The 15,192-nt window shown below is 40.7% G+C and overlaps 1 protein-coding gene across 1 annotated transcript in view; it reads left to right on the plus strand.

Moving 5' to 3' along the window:
- Positions 1 to 577: 577 nt before the first annotated feature.
- Positions 578 to 15,192, plus strand: part of NTF3 (neurotrophin 3) — a 53,267-nt gene continuing 38,652 nt past the window's right edge. The window contains exon 1 of the mRNA XM_013947273.2: positions 578 to 711. Within this exon, the coding sequence (XP_013802727.1) occupies positions 694 to 711 (18 nt within the window). The 5' untranslated portion in view covers positions 578 to 693. The remainder of the gene's footprint in view (positions 712 to 15,192) is intronic.

Genomic DNA, 15,192 nt, shown 5'->3' on the forward strand with positions numbered 1-15,192 from the left:
ATATGGGTAAGGATATCAGCACATGCTGGCAAAGGGTGTGTGAGTGTATCTGTGTGAATGTGTATGTGGGAGACAGAGCATGGGGAAAAGAGAGAAAAGGAGAGAGAAAGAGAGAAGGAGAAGGAGGATGTCTGGACCATCAGAGTGCAAATGCAGAGACATTCCTCCAATAAAATACTGTCCTGTGAAAATCACAGTCTGGAAGAGATGGTTATGATTTAACAAAAGAATTCTCACAAATGTTGCCTGGTGCTAACACTGTTCTTAATAATATGAAAAGATTTTGCCAGGAAGAAGGATAAAATTATCAATAGCATTAAAAAAAGAAAATAGGCACATGATGGTTTTCTTTAGAGCACACGGGGAAAAAATGACCTTTATGACGGTTTTGTCATTTTCAGAAAAATGCCTCATTCTCTGAAATCCCCAACCAGGCAAGGTTATTGTAAATGGTAGGTAGGAAAAGCAGAGTGTGGCAATAAAGGGGTTAAACTGCAGAGTACAGAGCCATCTGGCTGAGCTGGTTTGTTATAATCGAGCAGATTATGTTCACGGGACTCAGAGTTTAAGGCTCCTCTCCCATAGAGCAGCTCTGCACAGCCCAAGCAGACCAACTTTAGGACTTTGAATGAACATATTTACATCCACCTTTCTCTTCATGTCGACTTTCCTGGAAACATTCACACGGATGCCATGGTTACTCCTACCACGGTAAGGGAAATTTGACGTTTTCTAATAGGGTCCTAAAAGGGCGGGGAGGGAAGGGGGGAAGAGGGGTTCTTTAAAGAAGTATAATAGGGATGGGGGGGTGTTGTAAGCAGTAGATCTGTCCCAAATGTTGCTGCCTTTCCCGCTGTGCCCCCTCCTTCCCCCACCCCTGCTGCCCCATAGCTTTCTTAAGTCCTATGGTTCCTCTGTCCTCCTGCTCTACAGGCTGTTGTTCAGGTCCCTGGCAGGGAAACAGCAAAGGAGAAATATGAGGTGCGAAAGGAATCTGATTTAAGAGGCAAAAGCAAAGAGACTTTTGGTTATATTTTAAGAGGGAAACCAGTAACTTCAGATACAATAAAAGGGGTTGCAAATCTTGAGCAGGGATTGTGAGAACCAACCTCAGCTTAAGCAGCATGCTCGCCCTAAGGGAAAGTTAGAGCCCGTGACAAGCAAAGTCCAAATTCCCAGTTACCAGACCTCATATGTCTCAGGTAACTAACTGCACTGGTGCTTTTTTTTGTGCCAGACACTGGAAACCCTATTCATGACCTTTGAATCAATCCCCATTTTCCTCAAACACAAACACTAAAATCTCTGGAAGCAACTGGAGATCAAAGGATCTTCTGCACATCTGTGTCTAGGTGAAAAAGATACATTCACTTTGTGCTAGAAAGGCAGGAAAACTATTCTTACGCTGCAATTTCCAGTGTTCGCTAAGTGTCTTCTAGGAATGCAACCACAACTAATCAACACAGACACACAGAGGAAAATAGAAAGCTGTTTCTCATCGAAACAGCTGAAATGAAGCTTAAAGCGTCAGTTACTGGCGAGTCCTTATGGAGACACCAAACTGCTATTAGCCAACAGGGGAAAAAGTCCTTGAATGGTTTAGATAGCTTTCTGATCAGTTCTTAATCCTTCATTAAAATAAACGGGAAAGCTCTGTGTTGGTCCTATCTCTTGAACTATAAATATACAGTATCCGGAGAGATGGATATTTTGGATTGAATAGGGCTGCTATGCATGCATTCTCTGATTCCTATGTTGCAAAACCAGTTATTTAGAGAAGAGTGTGTAGGGGGGAGGTGTATTTTTTTTTCCTTTTTAAATAGACAGGGATGTGTGCTATATGGTCCAGTTGGTTGTTATGAGCTACAATGCAACCTCTGAGAAAGTGCTGGGCTCTTTGCTGTTAGGCTTGTGTGATTTGTTGTATGAGGAGTGCAAATGGTATGTAAAGTTTGCCTTTACATTTTGCCTTCAGGAAAATACCCAGACAAATAGGAGAGACATTCTCAGGAACAGAAATACCTGACCTGTGTAAGCGTGTAAGTAGAGGAGTGGTGGAAGAAACACCTATAAATAAGACATCAGAAAAAGGAAGATCTAATAATAAAAAAAAAGCTTTTCTTTTTGCTTTGTGGCAAGACAGACAAAAGCAGCAGAGAATGAAAGTGAGTTCAGCATGGTTCCAACCGCGTGTAGTAAAAAGACTGGTCGCAGATACATGTGTCAGTAACAGGAGCTGTGTGTGTGAGCATGGTGTGGGGGGGAAGCTAGGTATGATTGCAGATGGACGAACCAAAATATGGGGAGAAGAGGATGTACTGGTGGGGCCAGAATGGAAGTGCTTTGTGTGGGAGGGTGCAGTATTTTGAGGTATGGGATACACATAGATTTTGGCCAGGGAAGGAAGAATTAAATGATACATACAAAAATAGACATAAGGAATTTGGAGGGAAGGTGCTACATGCTGAAAATAAACTGCTTTGTATCAAATACTGTATATTTGGGTACTAAGGGTAGATGAGCAATGCAAAGGTGGTCAGCATAAAAGAAGCAATGCTGCAGGGCAACTGGAAAAAGAGGATCTTTGTGGGTGGAAAGTTTAGAAGCTCAGAAGGGGAAGTATCACATAGGAGGTATGGGGAGAAGGTGCAGACTGGAGGCTGGTGAGGATAGAGATAGGGACATACAAGGTTGCTAGGGTTAGGGTATGCAGTGGGAGTGGGGGGAGATGGGTGAAAGCACAGGGCACAAAGGATGTTTGGAGGAGGAAGAAAAATGTGAGCTATTATATATTTGGAGAAAGGTATGGAAAATAATCAGATACACAATGCTTGTGTGGGGTCTAAAGGAGATTCTCTAACTGTTAAGGACTAGATAAGAGGAGGTATTTGCAAGGAAGGTGTTAGTGTATGGAAGGGAGGTGTTAGTGTATGGAAGGGAAGGTTTGTGTGGTGGTGGAACACATGCCAAGGAGAGGAATAGGGAGGAAAAAATGAGAAGGATGTGAACTGAATGTGTGGTGTTGGGGAAAGTGTATAGGGAGTCATAAAGGTATATAAGGAGGTAATAGCTGGGAAAATTTTCAGAAGAGGATGGAAGCCTGCTAGAGTCCTGTAGATATTTGGTACCTGGTTGTGAGGGAGAGGCAGAACTGAGGAAAAAGCTGTGTAAAGGTGCTGTAAGGAAATGCAAGATAATGAGCATTATGTGGGCAGGGTGAACTGTGGCAGGTATCTAAAGAGGTGGCAGGTCTTGAGAAATATGAGAATGGGGAAAAACAAGGGATCTGAAGGGCATGCGGACAAAATTAAGGCTGGATTTTGTGTAAAGATGCCTGGGCAAAATGTGATTTACAGGAGGTACAGGGCAAGAGAGCACAGGGTGAAGGAAATTTGGAGTTGTGCATGGCTTTGTAGGCAAACAGAGAAAATAGTCTAGAAGGGCAGGGGTGACTTGGCCACCAAAAAGAAAGGATGCTTCTTTCTGGGTAGTTGGTATAATATTGAGGAAGAACAGGCAATATGGTACAGGGGCAGCAGCTGAGGAAAACAATGGGAAGTAAGGAATAGTGTGAGGTGCAGATGTGGGTGTCACAACACACAGACAAATAAAAAGAGGAGTTTCTTCTGTTAAGAGAATTGAGATGTAAGCCAAGGAGTTTGTGGTAGGTACTGACTAAGTACAGCAATAAGAGGGAATGGTACAAATGTGCTAGCTGAGTAATGACTGAAGATATAAAGTAGTGGGAGGAAAAGGAATGAGAGGGATAACTACCTGGAGGGCTTTTTAAGACACATGGTTATACTAGAGTCAAAAGTAAAGTGTGCAGTGTGAGGGAAGGTGAGTGGAGTTAGGAGCTGTAGGTCATGAAGTGAAGCGAATGGGAGTGATAGTTACGTTATGAGGGGGGAGAAACTCAACATGGGTTGACACATTATGGTGTGTGAGCAAGGAAGGTATATGCCAATTGTGCTTGTAAGGCCCATGGAAGGAAAGGTGAAAGAAATGAAAAGTCATGACTAATAAGGGAGCGTTGTGCACACAGCAGGCTCAAAGTAAATGAAGGAAATGCAGGCAAGGATTACAGACCTGGGTGTGGGGCTTGTGAGAATAAAAGTAGCTTATGGGGGAGGGAAGAGTGATGAAGAGTGAAAAAAGTGAATAAGGGTATAAGCCATCTGTGGTGATCTACCTCTTGGTTTAAGGGGGGCTGCCTACAACTGCAAGAGGCCATGTGCATACAAGGGTGCATGGAAGCAAGAGGGTAGGTTGTGAGTTAACCGCAAGGGAGAAGCATGTAGGAGGCACAGGTAAGTGCATACAGTCAGTGAAGACAGGTACGTGGATGTACGAGATGCTGTTGTCTATAGGTGGATTGGGTTAAGGACAGGTCTGTCTGGTGGGTGTTGTGCTTACATGACTGGCAGAGTTGCAGAGGGGCGCATGTGTTGAGAATGATACAGCCAGGCTGCAGGAAGAAGCTGAGATCAATGAGGTGTGCGTAAGAGTATGGTAGTTGTTGTAAGGTACATACATCCATGTGGAAGTTGAAAATACACATGCAGGAAACTGTACTGATATATATATTGGAGGCCAATTGAAGAATATGCAACCACTGCATTTGTGGCACAACTCTCTGTGCTGAAAAAAGTTATGCAAGCACAAGAGAGGTGAATTTCGTGACTGTTAAGAAGCTATGTTTGTGTTGAGAAGGAGAGAAGGGAAAGATGACTAACTGGGAAAATGGTTTGGTGTGTGGGTAGAGAAAGGATGGAATGTGTGCTAGATGTGTTTGTCTTTTGTGTGACGTGTACAATAGTGTGTACTTTCAAGATTTTGCAGATTTTTTTCTGAAGAACTACAGAATAGTCCTAAGCAAACTCCATCACATCTAGCTAAAATATTGCCACCAGCTTCATTTGGAGGCACACCAATGCACCTTATTTTTACAGTTTACAGGGCTACTGGGTAGTTAACAGGGTTAACAGGGCTGAGCAACAGCTAGGTTAAAGAATGCATAGGAAGTAATGATGTCAGTCAAAGGAAACATGAAAGTACCAGCTTTCTCCATGGCTTGAAGGAGTACTGGAATAATATGTAGCTGGTTGAAGGCAGGAAAGAGGATACATCTTGGATGTGAGAGAGAAACACTAAGGATGTCCTTCCCTTCAAAACGCTCATATATTGACAACATCTGTTCTCAAATTGTCCGGTTGGCCTAGAGCCTTGGTGTCTTTTTAAACACTGTCCTACGCTGGGTAGAGAAATGTTCATTTCCATCCACAGCTGATCAGAAGGTTGTGGCTAATCCTGTAAGACTTGCACTGGTTTGATACAGTCCAATCACACAGAACCTCTCGGCTTGAACGCTGCGAGCCTTTGGGCCCAGACCTTATGCAGCATCAGTTGCATAAAGTTAATGGGACCATTTTTGGTTTATTCCACAAGAGGATCGATTCTCACCAAAAAATGTAGTGGCCAGTAAAATACTTAGCTAATAGACAGGTCATGCTTGCCCAGCCATTGGCTATGTTAGGAACCTGTTGTCCTGCTTCATGCACTAATTTACCACTGCAGAGAATCACATTCAAGATATTGAGGCAGCTAATTTTTCCACGCAGTGCTTGAAGTTGCTTGCAACTAGCAGAAAGCCCCTTTTCCCCTGCTGTTGGCTTCCTTCCATGGCAGGTTGCAGCTACTGGGACAGTGAAGATCTTGTCCATGAGGGGAAGACGCATGACTGCAGCAAGTGGGGCCAGCCTCTGGGATTAAGCAGCTGCTGTGGGCTCAGCCCACTACTCCCAGCTCAGCCCAGGTCAATGGCTTCACCTTCAACTGCTGTGCTGTTTCCTCTGTATTTAACTGCATAGAAAACAAAAAGCAAACAGTGGCATCAGCCTGCCAGCTGACTAGAAAAAGAGAAATGAATTGATGGGTACAATTAGTGCTGGATGGCAGCAGGAAGGGGGATCAAAGCATTAGTGTCTGAGCCATGTTCAAACATCAAGAATATGGAGTATTTGTGTCAGCACAAAGTTCTTTGTAGTCTGGACAGAGCTAGTGAAATCTGTCTGCAAAGGTTGGAGCATCTGGGTGTCTCTGGGGACACATGCTGGTGCTGGGGTATGTGCATTCCTCCCTGTGGTAATTCAAGATGGATAGTGGAAACAAGAAGCATGTGGGTAGGGATGACAAAGGTAAATGGCAGCTGTTTCTGTGTGGGAGACGTGTACATCTGTTAGTGGGGGATGTGGGGATAAGCTGGTTTCTGAGAGGACAGATGGGAAGTGCATGTGAGGAGAGGAGTGGTAAGGATACAGAGGAGCTTCAAGGTTGTGAAGTGTTAGAGGGAATATACAGAGTGAGTCTCTAGGGGAAGAGGACTTCAAGATTGTACCTCCTTGGGAATTAAAAAAACATACCATCCATCCAGTTAGGAGTCTCCTTCACATGGTACAAGTAGTCTGGTGCATGAGCAAGCTAAGTGAGGTGTCCAGGAGCCCCCTGCCCTTTTAGGGAAGCAGGAATTTGAAAAGACGGGAACAAGAGTGTTCTCTTCTCTCTGTTATCCTTCTCTTTACCTCTCCCCTACCTTGCACAACTCCCCTACACACACACAAAAGAGGCATTTCGCAGTCTGACTTCTCGTGTGTTTTTGAAAGTGTGGAAACATGTGATGAAGATGTGTGTAAATGAGGACATTAATGTGTTGGGGCAGGGTACGTGTCTCTACTTGTTGAAATTAAGTTGATTGGCAGTCATGTGGAGCTTAGGAAAGTAACCTGTTGGTTGCATTTCAATGCACACAGAGGCGATGGCAGTTAATTCCACATTTCCATCAGGCAGTGATGGACAACCAGAGCGCATGACTGTTTGTCTTTGTGCCTGTATTTTAGAGGGAGTCACCACCTGCCTAGCCATGTAAATATACAGCTTGCGTAAAAGAAGTACCATTTATGTTATCTCTTACAAACCTGTACTGATGTGGATCTTGGGATGAAAAGGTTCTTAAAAGATTGCATCCTACTGAGTAAGATTTGGGACACTCCTCAAACATTTTCTGTGCTTCAGCTATGTGCATTGCCTGTAGAAGAACAGCAATAAATTTCATTTATTGCTCAGATGGTCATTTGCACCCTCCAGCAATAAATTCCTCTATTTTGGGTTTGCCCCTACTATAGCTTTTACATGTTTTATCTTACATTAGCTGAGTTTGCATGTGAGAAAAAGTTGATTTAGTTAATTCAGAAATATTTATTTCTAGGCTATGCCCTACAATAACTCACCCAGATTTGCAGGAAGTCTAAATCAATATCTTCAGTTAACTGACATTTAACTAGAGAGTTACAGAAGGAAAGTACACTGTGTTCTGCATGAATTCTTAAAGGCTCATCTACACTTAGGAGTGTATTCAGGTTGTGAATGTGAAATTAAAACCCAACAGCTGCTTCTGAATAACTCTGTGGTTAGACAAGCTCTAAGATAGCATCCTCTCCTGTGGCTTCTGCCTCAGCCATGAGGTGAACAAGCACACCCACAAGATGAAAGCAACCTTTGTTCTGTTGAAATTTGGTGGATTTGGAAGGTTTTTGGTTTCTGCTCCAAGCCAAGATCAGATGTTATGGTTTTCAGCTATGAAATACAGACCTCAGAAATCCACCAGAGACATTTAGACAATTTTACTAGTATACTATCTTTGAGGTATACTTGTAGTACCACTAGATGCTGAGATCTGTGATAAGCTTGGTGTCAGAGATAGGGGGATAATGATAAAACTGATGCCTCAGGGGAATAAAATATGTAGTCATCTGAGTCAAAAAAAAAGTTCCTCTGATGTGAAAGCTACAGCAGAAATATCTAAGAAATGCTTTGAAAGAACGTGGAAACATTCATGCCTGTCTGTGTGTCTTCCATCATTCCCCAGACTTCCCTATGCATCCTAGCATGCAAATGGTATGCATAAAGCCAAACTTTAAAGTAGCAGCAAAAATAACATGGAATGACACCATTTTAGCAAAAGACAAACTTTACCCTGCTCTGGATCAGATAACAAAAGCATAGTTATTAAGAGGTACATGTTGTTTCATGTGCTGGGGTCTTTCATGGATTTGTACATGCAAAAGTTAGAAAAGATCTTTTCAGTTCATTGTTTTGAGCTCCTGTAGTAAGTGCAAAACTATTTCTTTCACTCATTTCTCAAAAAGTTTGCACAGACATATTTTAAGTGACTAACTTTCAAAATGGATGATGCAGATGCTTCAGTAATTTAATAAATCTCCATGTAAGGATAGCTTTTCCCTGCTGTTTATTGATATTTGCATGTTCTCCCACTTAGATCCCCCTAGACCCTGAGCAACTCTTCTCCCTTATTCTTATTAACTAAATATGCAGGAACTGGACTACTCGAATACTTGACATGAGCTAGCTCTCTTCATTTAACAGCATTCTTTGCCTTACAGAGTGCATTTGATTTTTTTTTTCTTTAAGCCTTTCTTCTTTTTTTTAAATCATATCTGTTTCAGTTTTCTGATATCCCTCGATTTCATCCACATCGTTGTGGTACTGCAGTGCCCAAGACTAAAGGTGATCCAAAAGCAGGGGACCTCTTCCATTTCTTTGTCTGGTTACGTATTGCATTTGTACTTGCCATCTGTAATTATACTGTTTTGGTTTTTTTTTTTGCAATCTCTGTTTCTCTCTTCTGTTTCTCTCTTCCTTTACAGAAAAGAACCTCAATGTCATATTATATAATAAATCCACCACAATAAATTATTGTTTAAATCTAGCTAGCCTAGCTAATTTCCAATATTACTCCTTTCCAGCTTCCTCCTTGCCATTTAATATTGGTGCTTTGAGCTGATTTTTCCTAGACTTATTATCTTGCTCTTTTCCAGTCTAAGTCTCTTATTTTCTGTCTATTTTTTTAACCACTCTCCATCCCTCTATATAGCAACAATTTTTTTCTATTCTTTCTAACCATTTGCAGCACATTCCTTCTCTAATTCCAGGCAGGCTTACTTCATAATACTTTTATATTGCTCACAGCTGAAAAGGGTGGTAGATCACCAGACACTACCCCAGCCTTGATAGTCGCTAGTACCCTGTTTTTCTAGCTTACATCCAGTTTTGAGTCCATTTTGCAGAGTAGATGGGAGACGTGCATGTGTGGGACTTGTGTGGGAGTGAGTGCATGCATATGTGTACCTGTGAACAGGAGAGGAGGAGTCAACATGTTAGCGTGCCATGAGAACATTGCATCCATCTCATTACTCCGTACTCCTCTTTCTGGCCTTCCTAGTGTTCTCCTTGCCCTCTCTTTAGGTCATATAACACTGCCACCATAATGTCTCATTGTTGCATTGGCCAACTCATTGCCCTTCTTGGAATTTTTCTCCAAATTTCTGCCTGCTTTCCCATCAGAGATTCAGGCATCTCATCATCACATTTGCTGTGACTGCACTGACTAACTTCACCTCAGCTCTGCCACTCAGGCAAACTGTAGCCACTCACATGCCAGTTTCCTTCAGAAATGGTCCCACCTAGGCCTTCCTGAACATTACCAAGAGCCCCCACCATTCACCCCACCCGCTTGCCCTCCACCTTCAACTCTCTTAAGCACCAATTTCTTTTGTAACACTGGGAAACAAGCTGACCTACACTTATGGAAGTGACTAGTAACTGCAAATACTTTATACATTAATTTTGCCTATTTTAAGAAGGAAAATTCATTTAATTCTCCCAATGGCTTTTTTTTTTTTTTTGGTCTAACTAAGATGTGATTCAGCACATGTAAATTTAAAAGCCTCTTGTTCTTTAGACATCCAATAAGAAAGGCCAGTGCCTCCAGAAAGCAGCACAAAACCTGTTAAATTGCAAACCTAAAGTTAGGCTGTGTGAGGACTCTCTTACATCTACATTTAACCATATCTTACCAAGATTTTGACCATTCAGCTACGGATGTGATCAGACAATCTGATGACCATTTTATTGCACTTAGAGAGGTTCTGTCTTGAAAAGAAGTTAGGCGTATTCCTGAAAAGAGTAATTTTTAACTGTTAGAGCCCACTTGAAGGAATAATATTGTGCTGTCAAAGACAGTTAGAAAATTACAGGAGTTAGATTTCACATCAGTTGAATATTTGTTATTCAGGTTTCTCTTTTAATTGACTTAAATTGACTTCTGAACCCTCAAGATTTTGGACAAAATTAAACAACTTTTTACAAAATTGAGGAAAGGAAATTTTCATCTGATGAGGGATGAATGCAAAGTAAAGTTCTTAGGCAAGTGAGAACTTCAGTGGCACTGAAACATCTCTTTTGCACAGGGAATACCTAGCAGCACCTTGGGAAAGATGCAAAGTTGAAAACAGCTGTAGTTAAAAACTCTTTGATGTTAATACAGGTGAGGACTATCGTGATAGACCTGATGGTCCTAAGCTCCAGCAAACAGAATTTTCAAAAATAGAGCTGATTTCTTTATTTGAAGTTAACTGGAGTTTTAGTATGGATAATAATAGAAGCATAATTAATCCAATACTAAGAGGACCTGAAAATCCCACAAAATAGATTTTTATAAATATTCATGGTCTTGTGAATAAGAATGTGAATACTTATACTTTACACGTCTGTGTGTTAAAAAAGTCACTCTTTCTACTGAGGCATGTTTGATGAGTACCAGCATCTGCCAAACACATCCCACAGTTCTTTGAGTGACCTGCATGGCACTTGCATATAAAGCAGGCCACATAAATAAAGGACGTCAGGGGTTGTTCTCTGGCCTGAGGTCTCATGGCGCAGTGTGTCTTAGCCAAATAAGACCATCTCAAGCTCTCTTACCTCCCAGAACAGGTGGCAATATCCTATTTGCCTACTGGGAACTGTCTGTGCCCTGTGCTCCTCCCCAGACTCTTTGCAAGAACCACCAAAGTGCATGGGCGAAAACTTAGTGAGGGAGCATGCAAACAGCAGGTTTGTGCTTGATGCCATATCCTAGCCCCGCTTTATTTATTAGTGTAGGTGTCACCTGAAAGTCAGCCCTGGCAAGACCATGTACTGATTATAATGGCAATGTGTGTGAGGAAGGTAGAAAAAGCCAGGATGAAGTGGTGTTGGTCTGGCTGCTTCTGTTAACAGGTGTGATTTGGAACAGACAATTTTAGTTAGTGAAAATCTTTTTGAGAGAGATGGCAAGTATCTTACCATATCGGAACTCCTTTAGGAAGCATTGCCTTTGTATTTCTTTCTTTTTGACTGAGTTCTATATATACTTAGAAAACATGTTGGATCCATTTGTTAATACAAAAGCTATTCATTAAGCTATCTGGAGAGAGACATTTATTTTTCTGCTGAGAAGTTGCATTTTCTGTATTCAGAGTGTCTTTTTAAGTTGGAAGCACTCAAAAACAATGTTTAATTTTTTGTTCTGAAGAGTAACAATCGCAGGCTCTGAGAAAAGCAAAACAAACTTTACTACTACTACAAGTTGATGAACCATTTCCATAAAAATACTCTAAAAAACAACAAGAAAACCTTCAAGAGTTAAATCTTGCCTTGGGAAGCCAAAGCTGCTAGGATAGGGAGCAGTCTCCCTTAAAAGAGTTTGCATTTTGAGGAAACAGATTTTTTCTTTCAAGTCCAGTGGAATTTTCTCATTTTTCTAATTTTCCGCCCTTTCTCTTCTAGAATTTTTATTTCCTGTCTATTTTGCTTCCCCCCCCCCCCGCCCAATTTATTCTCATTTGTCTCATTCCTTTGAAATTGCAGCTAATAACTTTTCAATGTTTGCTGTCCTTTGAACCATCATTAAGGAAATCTGATTGGTTTATTTGTTCTTTGGTGAGTTCATTTCTTTAGCTTAACCTTTCTGTATGTTTCTGGTACAGATTGTGCCTTTGCTGTCTCAGCTCTGATTATACAGGATTGACACGAGCACATCCACTAAACTCAGTGCATTTATTCCTGATTTACACCAACATTGCAGAAGGAGGAGGCCCCAGCTGACCAAATGCTGAAATTCATCTGACCACAGGCCAAATTCTGACATCAGCTGCACCCAGGCGATGCCACTAAAATCAGTGAGACTGTAATCAAACCTTACATTTGACTCTTGGTTTTTATTTTTCAAAACCATGGAGGCACTTCCAAAGTTTTGAAGTACATTGAATCATAGAAATTGGAGAGAGCAAGAGAATATACCTATATTAGATAACTGATATACTTGATTGGAAAAATTGAAGAAAACCCATTTCTTTGCCAATTCCTCAGAAACAAACCATTCCCCTGATACTGTCCAATTTCAAATAAGTCCCTTTGGACATGAAAGCAAGTTAAAAAACTTGGCAGGTTTCCCACTTGCTCAAAACCTCAGTCTTTGTTGACCTGTATGTTGAATGGCTAAGGAAAACAGTCAGCCATAATCTGGAAGATTGATACTTGCAGGGACAAAACCAAAAAAGTCTGTTGAGCTGGAACAACCCAGAGCATGACACTGTCCCCTCACAGGGGGCTGTGAAAGTTGCTGGGGTTGCGAGGTTAAGTGGGGATTACTCACTTAAACTCACTCAATTAAAGCCAACAAAATCCATCTCCTAATGAAGTCTATTATCTCCTAATATGGCCTGTGTTCCTAAGAGCCCAGCTGGCCAGGTAGCATATTGTTCAAAGCTCTATCATGTCTAATTTTCAATTCATCAAGTAACTGGGTTTTCATCACTCCAATAAAAATCTTCACAATATCTCACACCCACATCCAGTGCCACTCATTACTATAGTATTTGAGTGCTTTTCCACGTAAAAGTTCTTAGCAACAGCAGAGTCCTGGGTGGCTTTAGGATGGCCTGGCAAATTATGTCTTTAGAGTAAATTATGTCTTTAGAGTAGAGCTTTGATTTCATTTTTTTCATTAATTAACTTCTAGAGGAATTTTTTGTGATGACACTCCTTGGGGGAGAAGTGAAAGTAAAGAGCATCACTGGTGAAAGTCTAATCCTTAGAATTAACAGAAATATATTAATAGGTAAGCTGTTCTTGGAGAACAGCTCTTTTTCAAGAGAAAGGCTCAGCAGAATTTCCGAGAGACAGCTGGGGTATGCGTGTAGCCTGGCAGCAACCTGGAACAGAGATTCCCGAAGTAACTTCATACAAGCTGGCATGCCTACGCAATGCACGTGGAGTCTCAAGAAGACTCGCTGTGATCCTCCAGCCCCTCCCCATGCCTCCGTACCAGAGCCTTCCTTCAGACAGTTCCATAAGTTTGAATATTTTATTTTTTATTCATAAATGGATCCTTAAAGACTTAGTTATTCTAATTGCTCTGTGAATTTTCTCCAGATTAGTTGCTTTTTTTTTGGTAACGCAGGCCCTCTTCTAGATTTCACAGCAGCATCCAAAATGACTTTGGTTACCTGGAAGGTTTCTATTGGTGGATTTGGGGGGTTTCTTTGTCTTTTCACATCCATCTCTTTCCACCATCCCTCTGCTGAATTTACTTGAAAAGTTAATTGCTAATTCCAGAGATAACTGGCATACAGAGGCCTAATTCTGATCTCACTTACATAGGAGAAGCCTAATGGACCATCAAGGAGTTCCTCCTGGGTCATCAAAAAGTTATACCAGAATCAAGACCTGAGAACTCTACACACAAACTATTGCAAATAATCCAGGGAGATGAAGGTGATTACTTCTGTGCAAAATCTTTTACAAATGCAGAAAGAAAATCTAGACTAGTGAAATTTCATCTGAAGTTCTGCTCTGACCTGTCTACTGCTAGATGGTATCAAATGTTATCTAATTGCAAATCTGATACCACTCTTTTTTTCTTTTATTTTTGTTTACTCCTTTTGCAAGCATGTGCTGATGTGATGACTCTGGTGCTTTCAATGTTTTCATCCATAGATTTCATCCAGCTGAGTTATCTCAGGCAAAACCTGAAAAATGAAACCAGGCATTTTACCTTTGATCTAAGGCAAACAATCACAGGTGCCATTACTAGCCTTCCACAAGGATGTGGTCCAGAATACAGGACTTGTAAAGAAGTTCAAAGATCCTTCTAAAAGTCATCAAATGTTTTATCAATTTCATTTTTTTCTCCCTTTTTCTTATTGAAAAGGAGCAGATGGAAACAGAAGTAAATTCTGCCATCTGGAAAGACTGGAGGATTAGTATGGAAAGAGCTAGATGTCAAGCTTGTTCAACTACAAGCCCGTCTTTGCCAAGCACCAAAATCAAAACTTGGTCTCAACAAGGGCTGAATGAAGCCGTTTTTTTTTGGAAAAGCCTTTTCTCAGCATTTTCTTATAATTTAATTGTTCAGCTCACTATCTTGAAACCTAAGCAGTCCTACATAGAAAGTCAAAATAATTCATTTGAAGTTTAACCACTTATATCATGGGAAGTTCTCTCTCTGCCTTGGTCTTTCGTACACTACATTTATCGCTGCTCTTTGGATTCTAGTTAGGGTATGTTAGCTGTGTCATAATTTTTAATATAATGCTAATTAAATTTTTAATGGGTAATTTGGATGTTGTTGTTATATCAAATTTTAATGAAAATTTGGCACCTATAAGTCTTCTTTTAAGTGGGAAATTGGAAGCCAAAAATCCATTCATAGCTTTACTCTGTTCCTGGATGGTGTCTGATCAACTAGCTGTACTATTTTATATTTTGAAAATTGAGATTCTTTCTCTTTTTCCTTCCCCTTTTGTGGCAAATGTTGAAGTAACTTTTATGTCTCTACAGGCTTATCTTTGTTCAAATATGACTAGATAGAAGCAAGAAACTACTTAGGAAGAAACTATTTTCTGTGCCCATGTTTTACCATTTCATTTACAAATATGCTGTTTTTTCATACTCTGTATGTGTGTGTGTGTGCTGACTGTAAACAGAACAATATTATAGATCTCATGACTTTTATCTGAGTAGATTTTCTGTTTCCGCTTTACATGGCATTTATAAGAATTCACAATACTTTTGCTTTTAACCTTATGATTACATAAGCAGGTACCTTGTTCTAAACTTTCTACTGAATGACATTTCAGCAAGTAACATTTCGCTTGGATATTAGTGAGACTGGTAATACAAAGCCAACATATTTTTTTCCTCAGAATACACAAATAAACACTGTTCTAAGTTCTGGGAAGTCACCATCATTGGCTCTTGTATTGTGAATTCCACATTTTTAAATTTGTTTTGTTT

This window comes from Apteryx mantelli, chromosome 1 (assembly GCF_036417845.1).
Source record: "Apteryx mantelli isolate bAptMan1 chromosome 1, bAptMan1.hap1, whole genome shotgun sequence".
Classification (NCBI taxonomy): Eukaryota; Metazoa; Chordata; class Aves; order Apterygiformes; family Apterygidae; genus Apteryx; species Apteryx mantelli.